Raw genomic sequence first — 12,427 nt, 5'->3', positions numbered from 1 at the left:
ATACAGGTTTAATTGTGAAGGTCTCAGAAATTTCAAGCTATAAGACAAAGTTAATGCCATGCTGTTGGCGAGCGTTAGAGTAGTCAGGTCTCATCCTTCCCTTTTGTCTTGTGTTCTTTTTTTACAGCCATTAATGGGTTCCTATTCTCTAATCTGCCCAAGCTGGATATGTGTAAGGATGATGTGGTTGCTTGGCACCTGCTCGGACTGGGCACAGAGACTGATGTGCATGGGGTAATGTTCCAGGGAAATACTGTGCAGCTTCATGGTATGAGGAAGAATGCAGCTATGCTCTTTCCACATACTTTTATCATGGCTATAATGCAGCCTGACCGAACTGGTAAGTTTTTTCGAAACACTTTTGACTTGGAGGCTTATTGAATATGGGTCTAGGTTGGAGACTGTACTGGTTGAGAGATAATAAGAGTTATAGTAAGGATATATAGTTCTTTCAAAATATATTTACGTTTTCTCCTTTCTCAGTGTGCACTTAATATTTATTTTCCTTTATTTCTCTTTTGTGATGCAAGCATAATAGAGAGTAGAAACAAGGATATTTGTTTCTAAAATAAAAGGAGAGAGGAGCTGCTGCCCAACATCATGGTATTTCACTATAGCTAGACGGTGGCTTTGGCACATTGTCTCTTTACTCTATTGTCCCTTGACTGCTTGAAAACTTTATACAATCCTTGCTTTGGGAGACAAGTTCATGAGATGGTTTTAAATAGTCTCTTCCAACTGTGGTATTCTGTGTCTTTCCCTTACTCTTCCTCCCTACTTTTTACTACTTTTTCTTCCCCCAATTTTCCCTTTCTTTAATGATAAAATTTGACTAAATGTACTTTAAGATTTCATCGAGGACTGGCATTTTAAAATTTAATTATTATATAAAGTTTTTAGAGTATGTTTTTTTATTTTTAAAAATTTTACACTACCTCCTGGACTTATCTCAACTATTCCTGGGTGTTCGTCTCCCATTGTGTTACTTTATATTCCTCAGATGAGTGCAGTCTTTCTGTCTGTCCCTCTCTTTCTGACTCATTTCACTTAGCATGATACATTCCATTTAGAATCACAAGAATAGTTGAGATAAGTACCAGGATATCTGCTCTAAGGCTTGGAAGCTGGCAGCACATGCTGGGGGAAAAGGCAGCTCAGATAGAGAAAGATGCAAGATGCGTGCAGAAAGAAGACTATACACCGAACATGACGGCTACTCAATACCTCTATTGCAAACCAAAACACCCTAAAGGAAAGAGAGAGCAAAAGGGAAAGCCCTGCCACAGAGGTGGGGCGCGGTGGGGAGGATGGGGTGGGGGGTGGGGGATGGGTTGGGGGGTTGGGAGGGCTACTGGGTTCATTGGTTGTGGAGAATGGGTACTGGTGGAGGGATGGGAACTTGATCATTGTATACTGAAACCCAAGCACAAAAGTTTGTAAGTCTACAACAGTACCTCATGATGTTTCACACACACACACACACACACACACACAAAGTTACACTACAGTTAAAGTAGCTAATAGGCTTGGTACATTTGTTGCAACAGATGAAATAATGTTAATAAAGTAGCTAATAGGGTTTGGTACATTTGTTGCAACAGTTGAAATAATGTTAATAGAAAATATTCATAGATTTCCATAGGTTACATGGTGTTTCACACTGTTGTACAGTTCCATGAATTTTAACAGAATTGTAATTAATTTATACATCTCAGTATGCATTATCTTTCAGAAAATAGGTGACAATATTGCTTATTACAAAAATCTATATATTCTTTGGTATTTCTACTAAACGTTTTAGTTTTATATATTTCATACATATTTGGACAATATTCCTTAAAGATAATCTGAATCCTTGACAAAGTAATCATTTAAGTCTGGTACTTTGCTTTTTCAAATACTTAACATGAAGTTGATCTCTGAAAACTTCTTGAGTCCTCATTCTTACCCATCATCCCAGTGGCCTAAGTAGAAAATTATAATGGCTTTTAATGGAGCTGAAAGGAACGAAAAGACATGTGTTTATTAAATTATTATTATTAATTATTAAATTAAATTAATGAATTATTAAATTAAATTAAATTAAAATCTATTAATTTTTCTGTTATTTTAAAATTAAATTCTTTGGGCAAGAGTGATATTACAATGGGTAGTGAGTTTTCCGTGCATATTGCCAATCCAGATTTGTTCCCAGGCAACCCATATGGTCCTCTGAGTAACGCCACAAGGAAGTGCAGAGATAGGAGTGAATGCAGAGAGTGCAGAGTGCAGAGATAAAAGTGAGTGCAGATATAGCAGTAACACCTGAGCATCGTTGGATGTGACCCCAAAAGCAAAAAATAATAATAAATAAAACAAAATTAAATTCTTCCAAAACAGGGTGTCATTTATTTGTCATTTATTTTATATATATATATATATATATATATATATATATATATATATATATAAAGCCCTAGCGCAGCGGTAGGGCATTTCCCTTGCACACAGCCAACATGGCCGACCCGAGTTCGATTTCTCCGCCCCTCTCCGAGAAGCCCGGCAAGCTACCGAGGGTATCTCGCCCGCTCGGCAGAGCCTGGCAAACTACCCGTGATGTATTCGATATGCCAAACACAGTAACAACAAAGTCTCCAATGGAGACGTTACTGGACCCGCTCGAGCAAATGGATGAACAACGGGAGGATAGTGATATATATAAGATGAATGAAACCTCATATTGCAAAATTAAAGATATGTAAACAATGTGCGTATGTAGCTATGATGATACTATCTCCCAGGCAGTATGGTAATTCACAGAAAGTTATAACAAGTTGACACTGCAGTGAAACTTTCCTAGGAAATCAAACATTCAAAGTTAGCTTTTAGGTATAATTAAACTGACAACAGAAAAGTAAAGGCAATGGACGGGTAGTAGATTTTATAGGCATCATGAATATAAGCAGGTTCTTGGAAGTAGTGCCATATAGATTGATTAGACTCAGTGGTTCTCAAAATGATATAGCATGCTAACATTTAGAAATGTGTGGGGCTACATTTTTTGCCACATCTGACATTACTCGGAGCTCGCTCCCAGTGCTGCACTAAGGGATTACTTCTGATAATGTTCTGAGGACCAACTGAGGTGCTAGGGATCAAACCCAGGTTGGCTGCCTACAAGTCAAGGCAATTGTCTTACCTCGGACTATTGTTCCAGTACAGTACTGTATTTATTATTTATTTATTTATTTATTTATTTAATAACCATGAGATACAAAGTTACAAAGTTGGTCATGATTGTGTCTCAGTCACTCAATGTTGCAACACCAGTCCCTCTACTAATGTATATTTCCCACCACCGATGTCCCCAGTCATCCTCCTTCCACCCACCATCCTCAGTCTTCCTTTATAGCAGCTAATATTATTTTTAATTGCAATAGTGTCTGAGGATATGAGAATATGAAAGAAACAGTACTGCCATTTAGATGTTAGGGATCACAGGTGCTAAAACTTTCTCCATTATATAAGGCATTCTTAAATATTGAAGAATGATTCCAAGCAAAATGATAATAGAAGTTTTGTGGGACACGTTTTATAAATGAGGCAGAGTAGGAAATGAGTGCAGGAATAGAGAGAAAGGCATAATTTTAAAAATAAATTAAAGAATTGTTGTGCAATAATAAAATTACTTATCTGAGCAGAACTTTTAAAGTATAGGAATCAGAAGTTCAAAACACGGTGGCTTATGAGTTCTGTTCTAGGGGAAATTTGAAAGGATAGAGAGTTCTAATGTCTTTTCTGCTTGGATTGCATTTGGAGAATAAATGGAGCCTTTAAACTAAGGGAACAGCGTATCTAGAGCATATGCATTAAAGAGGACCCCATAATTTGTGTAGAAAATGGTTGAAAAGAACAGAAGAAGCTTAGGAGATGGTTAACAAATATTGAAGTTCTCTTGCGAGTGATATTGGAAATGTAAAAAATAATTTAAAGAAAATTTAAATAAGCTATGTGATTAAGACATATGGTCATAAGGGAAATAAAGGAGTTGTAAAGTAGATATGTAAGGGAAGGTATAAATACTTTTAAAGATTTATGAATTATTGGAAAGGATTTATTTAAGGAGAAAAGTTGTTAAATATGTTATTTATAAGTAAAGTGAATTAGAGTATCAATAGCATAAAGTTTGTTTTCAAGAGATAGTAACAGTAGGTAAGATACTTGCCTTGCATGTGGCCAACCTGATTTCCAATTTTGACACCGAATAGGCCCCCTCAGCCTATCCCCTCCAGATATGATCTCTAAGTAAAGAGCTAGGGGTAAGCCCTGAGAATAACTGTGTGCCCCCGTCTCCCAAAAAAGTTAAGGCTAATTTGGACTAGAATAGACAGGAAGAACTTTCTGAAAAACATAAATTATGAACTGGAAATTATAAAATTAATAAAACACCATCAATAATTTATGTGTGTAATGGAAAAGAGAATGGGGCATGTATATTATGATATGTATATAATAACATGCATAAAGATTCCGAGATAGTAAGAAGATATATGAGAGGGGTAATCAAATTCATATTTATTTGGAGCACTCTTCGATTCTGGAACAAGCTAGAGAGTGGTACTGAATCTACAGTTTGGATTCTGCCTGAGTCTACTTTTCAAATTGAACAGTAAGCTTTTAAAAATAAAGAATATTTTTTAGTCATAGAAAAGAGTAAGAAACATTGTAATAAAAGGTATTAAGTGAATCAAAAAGATTCTAATAAATTTTCCCCTGATCAACTGTCTATAAGTTTGTATTTATACTTGAACAAAAACCTGGGTTGATATTAGGTCAAGGAAGCTCCAAAACGTTGACTTTTAATACTTATATTCAAATATTTAATTTTAAAAGTTAAAATTTCAAAGGGCTGTTGGGGTAGTATAGTGGGTTACATTGCTTCCTTTGCACACTGATGACTCAGGTTTCCTCAGCACCACATATGAGAAAAGTTAGAAGCTATCCCTGAACACAGATTAAGGAATAAGCACTGAGAATCACTTAAAAACAAATCAAATACAAACATGACCATTGTTAAGATTTTGTTGTAAGCATCCCTGTAATGAAGAAGTTACTTTTTCATATCTCATAAGCCTATATTAATATGGGGGAATTGCAAAGGGTGGCGTGTTTTCCTGCCTTTGCTGTCACATCCTTTGTCCTTTCCTTACTCTATGGTTCTTGGACATCTTTCCATGTATGAATTTCACTAAAAGCCTCCTCACTGCTATTTTGAAGGGGATAGTCACTCAGGAGTGCTCACGGGACTATATGCAATGTTGTGGATCAAAATAGGGTCAGATGCATCTACGGAAAATGCCTTAACCCATACTTTCTCTCCATCCTAATTTTGTTCTCTGAATTGGTACATGGGTTTTGATTTTATGGGAGAAAGTGAAAAACTTCATTATTATGAAAAATAACTTTTCAATTACTCTATCATAAGGCATGTTCTCCAGCTACTGGAAAACCTGTTAGTTCAACTAATCACTTATGTTCCTTTGAATAATCTTATCATAGTTATATCATTTATATCTTTACTTATTGAACATTTACTCTATTAATTACATTATAATACTAAAACAGTCTAATAAAGCAAACCATATTTCAGCATGAAAGAACTGAAACATAAAGATTATTTAAAATTAACTCAATTACATACAGAGAGTAAATGTTAGATATGATATCTAACCATTCCAGTTTGCTCAGAACTGAGGAGTTTCTAGGGATATAGGACTTTTCAGTGGTAAAACCATGAAAGCTCGCGAGAAAAGTGGGATGAGTTGATAATATATTTTATATGGATTAGTTTTAAACTTAGACACTAGAAGCAGAACTGTTAATCTCCATACCCATTCCCATTGATATATCTGAAATATTTTAGTTCAAAGTATAGAGGAGCCTGGGCCAGAGTGATAATACAGTGTGTAGGGTAATTGACATGTATACAGCAGACCTGGGTTTAATTCCCTTCCACACAGGATTTCCTGAGCCCTCAGGCATGATCTCTGAGCAGAGTCAAGTGTAGGGTCTGAGTATTGCTGGGTATGGCCAAAATAAGTAATAATGTATAGAGGATCTTTATCTGAAAGCAGCTGCAACTACCTATTCTCTACAGTATGCTCCAAGTGAGACAAGGTATTAATATTTGATTTTCATACTTTGATCCTTCCTCAGGGACATTTGAGATTTACTGCGAGGAAAGCAACCACAGAGAAGCAGGGATGAAAGCAATTTATAATGTCTCTCAGTGTCCAGGTCACAAAACCACACCTCGCCAACGCTATCAGGCTGCAAGAACCTACTACATCATGGCAGAAGAGATAGAGTGGGACTACTGCCCTGACAGAAAGTGGGAACTGGAATGGCACAACCAGTCTGAAGACAGGTAAATTTTCAGAAAAGGAAAGATTGCATGTTAACAAACTTTGAAATCATATTACACATAAATGGAATAATTACAATCCTATATGGGGAGATACTTACCTAGTCTTCAAATGAGATACCAAAATATGAAACAGATACCAAAAGAAAGATGAACTATAACTAAGAACTTATTTATTGTTATACGGTGAACATAAAATAAAATACCGACATATATATTTATTCTCTATGTCTCCCCCCAAACTTTATTAGAAATACTAAGATTTAAAAATTTATAAATTAATTACTCAAGGAACTGAATATTGTAGAACTCAATTGTTCCTTAACATTAAGGTTGAGGATAAGCAATATTGAAGGAAAAAATGCTCCAGGGTTGTAGAGTTGTTATGAATCCTGCCAAATTAGTTCTACAACCACCTTGTACTCTGGCCAGATGGGGGTGGTCACAAAAAGACAGACACATAAGAGAGAAAAACAAACACACAAAATCTGTCCAATCTTAAGGGTCTCCTGGTTATCAATCAGTGGTCTCATAGGAATACCATTTGTTCAAGACTATATGAAACTACGATCCAGGATCCCCAAAATTGAGTCATTGTTTGCATTGAGAGAGTCATCAATCACTCCAACATTCAATGAGTCAAACAGCAGAGATCGGGGAATTTCACATAGACAATAAGCAGGTACCCTTAAAGTATAAAATTGTATTGGTTTCCAATTCTATTTTTGCCCATGATGCCATCTACATCTAAAATAGCCTAAATGTTTTATTCTACAGTTTCATGGGCACACATTTGAAACTCAATCTATTTGTCATCTTTTCTAGAATTTTCTGATGTTTTATTTTTTTCCTGATATGAAATTCTTTCCAGAGCACACCTTTTAATCCTTTATATTCTAAGCCCTACACTGTTTTGACCAAAGGACTATTACAACTGTGGGTTTTATTCTCTTAGGGAGATGATTACCTACAAAATGTGATTAATAATGTAGAATTTTTGATAATGTATAGTACATATATTAACAGTTCAGGGCCAGTAAGTAAAGTATTCACAAACTTACTTTTAATCATTTAAGATTCTTTGTTTTCCTTTTTTTCTTAAAGAATCACTGTGAGGCACAGTTACAGACTTACAAACTTTCATGATTACATTCCAGTCATACAGTAATCAAGCAGCCATCATCCACCAGTGCCCTTTATCCACCACTAGTGTTCCCAGTATCCCTCCCGTCATGCCCACCCTATCCCCCCTGCCTCTGTGGTAGGTACATTCCCTTTTACTCTCTCTCTCCTTTGGGGTGTTATGTTTTGCGACACAGGTACTTGGTGACCATCATGTTTGGACCACAGTTGACTTACAGCACGCATCTCCCATCATGAGCTAGTCCTCCAAGCATCATTTACTTAGTGATCCATTCTCTATCCCAGCTGCCTTTCCCCCCAGAACGTGAGGCAGGATTCCTAGCCATCAAGATATCCTCCTGGCACTTACCTCTACTAACCTTGCGTGTAAGTCTCCCATTAAGTTACTTTATATTCCACAAATTAGTGCAGTCATTCGTTGTCTGTCTCTCTCTGACTCATTTCACATAACATCATACATACTCTCCATGTTGATTCACTTATATGCAAATTTTATGATTTCATCTTTTCTAACAACTGCATAGTATTCAATTGTGTAGACGTACCGAAGTTTTGTCACCAGTCATCTGTTCTCAGACACTAGGCTTTTTTTTTCCAGATTCTGGCTATTGTAAATAGTGCTGCAATAAACATACAAGTGCAGATGTCATTTTTACTGTACTGTTTTGCATCTTCAGAATATATTCCCAGAGGTGGTATTGCTGTATCAAATGGGAGCTCAATTTCTAGTTTTTTGAGAAATGGACATATTGTTTTCCAAGAAGGCTGAACTAGTCGGCAGTTCCACAAGTGGTTAAAGAGAGTCCCCTTCTCCACACATCCACGCCAACACCGGTTGCTTTTGATCTTCTGGATGAGTGCCAGTCTCTGTGGTGTGAGAGGATATCTCATTTTTTGATGTGCATCTCTCTGATGATTAGTGATTAAGAACATTTTTTCACGTGCTTTTTGGCCATCTGAATTTTTTCTTTGAGAAAGATTCTGTTTATTTTATCACCCCATTTTCTGATGGAATTGGGTTTTTTCTTCCTGTACAGTTCAACCAGCGCCTTGTATATCCTTGATATTAATTCCTTCTCTGAAGGGTATTGAGTTAATATCCTTACGCACTGTGTAGACTGTCTTTATATTCTGGTCATTGTTTCTTTTGAGGTACAAAAGCTTCTTAGTTTAAGATAGTCACATTTGTTTATCTCTGTTTCTACTCGCTTAGTCAGTGGTGAGTATCTTTGAAGATAACCTTAGTTTCAAAGTCATGGAAGGTTTTTCCTGCCTTTTCTTCAATGTACGTTATGCATTCTGGTCTGATGTTGAGGACTTTAATCTCTTTTGATCTGACTTTTATGCACAGTGTTAAGTAGAGCTCTGAGCCCATTTTTTGCATATAGCTGTCCAGTTTTGCCAGCAACAATTGTTGAAGAGGCTTTGCTTGCTACACTTTATATTTCTAATTCCCTTATCAAAGATTAGATGATCATATATTTGAGACTGAGTGTCAGGATATTCAACCATATTCCACTAATCTCCTGACCTGTCTCTATTCCAATATCATGCTTTTTAAATTATTACTGCTTTGAAGCACCGTTTGAAGTTGGGGAAGGTGAGGTCAGCCTTGTTTTCTACCCAAATAATTGATTTAGCAATTCGTGGGAGCTCATAGTTCCATATGAATTTCAGGAGAGTTTGATCAGTTTTCGACGAATGTCATGGGTCTCCTTAGAGGGATCACATTGAATCTATATAATGATTTGGGCAGTATTGCAATTTTGACAATGTTATTTCTTTGACTCCAGGATCAGGGTATATGTTTCCATTTTCTCTTGCCCTCTTTTATTTTTTGAAGTATGTTTTGTAGATTTTCTTGTACAGATACTTTACATCCTTAGTTAAGCTGATTCTGAGCTACATGATTTTCTGAGGTATGACAGTGAATGGAACTTTTTTTCATATCACTTTCTTCTCACTCATTATTTGAGGTATGGATATCCTGAAGACTTCAGTACTGATTTTTAAAAAAAATATTAGTGAGAAACCATGAGGTACAGTTGTAGACTTACAAATTTTTGTCCATGGGTTTTGATTGATCAAATACCTATCCCTCCACCAGTGCTCATTTTCCACCACCACAGATACCAGTATCTCTCCCTCCCCCCATCCCCCCATCACAACCTGCCATTGTGACAGGGCATTCCCTTTTGTTCTCTCTCTTCTTTTGGGTGTTGTGGTTTGCAAAAGAGGCTTTGAGTGGTAATCATGTTTGGTCTATAGTCTACTTTCAGCATGCTTCTCCCGTACTGGGAGGATCCTTCCAACACCCATTATTTGGTGTTCCCTTCCCTATCTGAGCTCCCTTTTCCCCTAGAATGTGTAGCTGGCCTCCAAGCCATGGAGCAAAATTCCTGGTACTAATCTCGGCCATTCTTGGGTTTTAGTCTCCGATTTTGTTACTTTATGTTCCCCAGATGAATGCAATCTTTATACGTCTTTCCCTCTCTTTCTGACTCATTTTGCTTAATATAATACTTTCCATGTAGTACCACTTTTATGTAAATTTCATGACTTCATCTTTTCTAAAAGCTACATAGTACTCCATTGTGTAAATGTACCAAAGTTTCTTTAACCAGTCATCTTTTCTCAGGCACTCAGGTTTTTTCCAGATTCTGGCTATTGTTAACAGTGCTGCAATGAACAAACAAGTGCAGATGTCACAGATGTCACTTTAACTATACTTTTTTGCCTCTCTGGGATATATTCCCAGGAGTGGTATTGCTGGGTAAAATGGGAGCTCAATTTCTAATTTTCTAAGAATCGTCCATACCGTTCTCCAAAAGGGCTGAACCCGTCGGCATTCTCACCAGCAGTGAAGGAGGGTCCCTTTCTCGCCACCTCTGCATCAACACCAGTTGCTTTTGTTCTTGTGGATGTGGGCCAGTCTCTGTGGTGTGAAATGATATCTCATTGTGGTTTTGATCTGCAACTCCCTGATGATTAATGATGTGGAGCATTTTATCATGTGCCTTTTAGCCATTCGGATTTCTTCTTTGAGAAATTTTGTGTTCATTTCATCACCCCATTTTGATTTTTTGGATGTTTTCTTCTTGTGGAGTTCAGCCAGTACTTTGTATATCCTTGATATCAACCCCTTGTTGGATGCGTATTGGGCGATTATCCTTTCCCATTCTGTAGACTGTCTTTGTATTTTGGTCACTGTCTCTTTTTAGATGAAGAAGCTTCTTAGTGTAAGATAGTCCCATTTGTCTATTTCTGTTTTCACTTGCTTGGCTTGTGGTGTGACGTCTTTGACGATACCGTTAGCTACAAGATTTGCTTTGAAGATACAATTAGCTACAAGATCTTTGAAGATACTATTAGCTACAAATTTGAAGATACAATTTCTTAAAGATGCTTTCCTTGCTCCACTTCACTTTTCTTTCCCCGTTATCAAAGATTAGATGATCATATGCTTGGGAGGAGATGTAAGTATATTCAACCCTATTCCATTGGTCTACAGGTCTGCCTTTGTTCCAGTACCATGCTGTTTAATTATTGCAGCTTTGTAGTAGAGTTTGAAGTTAAGGAGGTTGATTCCTCCATTTTCTTTTTCCCAAGAAATTCTTTAACAATTTGTGGGGTCTTATTGTTCCATATAAATTTCAGGAGTGTTTGCTCCATTTCTTTAAGAATATCACGGGTATTGTAATACGGGTCGCATATGAATTTGTACAGTGCTTTGGGTAGTATTGCCATTTTGGCAATGTTAATTCTCCCCATCCATGAACAGGGCATATTTTTTTCCATTTCTTCTTGTCCTATTTTATTTCCTAAAGTAGTGTTTTGTAATTTTCTTTGTACAGGTACTTTACTTTTTTAGTTAAGCTGATTCCTAGGTACTTGATTTTCTGGGGCACAATTGTAAACGGGATTGTGTTGTTCATGTCACTTTCTTCTTTTGCACTATTTGAGTATAGGGAAGCCATGGACTTTTGGGTATTGATTTTACAGCCTGAAACATTACTATACAAGTCTATTGTTTCTACAAGTTTCTTTGTAGAGGGTTTAGGGTTCTCTAAGTATAGTATCATATCATCTGCGAAGAGTGAGAGCTTGATTTCTTCATTTCCTACTCAGAAGCCTTTAATATCTTTTTCTTGCTTAATCGCTATTGCAATAACTTCCAGTACAATATTGAACAGCAGTGGAGAGTGGATATCCTTGTCTCATCCCTGAGGACAAGACTGGGGAAGGCTCTCAGATTTCCCCATTGAGGATGATGCTTGCTGTAGGCTTGTGGTAGATGGCTTTAACTATATTAAGGAAAGTCCATTCTATCCCCATTTTGGCGAGGGTTTTCATCATAAACAGGTGCTGAATCTTATCAAATGCTTTCTCTGCATCTATTGATATGATCAAATGATTTTTATCTTTTCTTTTGTTGATATGATGGATTATGCTGATTGATTTCCGAGTGTTAAACCATACTTGCATACCCGGGTTTAATCCTACTTGGTCATGGTGTATGATCTTATCGATGAGTAGTTGAATTCTATTTGCTAGTATTTTGTTGTGTATCTTCGCTTCCGTGTTCATCAGGGATACCGGACTATAGTTTTATTTTCTTGTGGTGTCTTTATTTCCTTTTGGCATTAGAGAGATATGGAGTTCATAGAAACTATTTGGGAGTTTCTGTTTTTTCAATTTCCTGGAAAAGCTTGAGAAGGACTGGCAGTGGGTCCTCTTTTAATGTTTGGAAAAATTCGCCAGTGAATCCATATGGAAGTGGAATTTTGTTTTTGGGAAGAGTTTTGATTACAGTTTCAATTTCCATGATGTGAATAGTTATATTCATGTACTATATATCTTCTTGATTCAGCTTTGGGAGCT

General features: G+C 36.7%; 1 protein-coding gene across 1 annotated transcript in view; it reads left to right on the top strand.

Annotated features, from left to right (window-relative positions):
* HEPH (hephaestin) overlaps positions 1-12,427 on the top strand; it is a 244,155-nt gene that overhangs the window by 104,042 nt on the left and 127,686 nt on the right. Inside the window, exons 11-12 of the mRNA XM_056130041.1 lie at positions 128-340; positions 6,196-6,406. Of these exons, the coding sequence (XP_055986016.1) occupies positions 128-340; positions 6,196-6,406 (424 nt within the window). The remainder of the gene's footprint in view (positions 1-127; positions 341-6,195; positions 6,407-12,427) is intronic.

Source organism: Sorex fumeus, unplaced genomic scaffold (genome assembly GCF_029834395.1).
Source record: "Sorex fumeus unplaced genomic scaffold, SorFum_2.1 ptg000073l, whole genome shotgun sequence".
NCBI classification, from domain to species: domain Eukaryota; kingdom Metazoa; phylum Chordata; class Mammalia; order Eulipotyphla; family Soricidae; genus Sorex; species Sorex fumeus.
The sequence above is the reverse complement of the archived record's forward strand: the minus strand, read 5'-3'. Positions and strand labels throughout refer to the sequence as shown.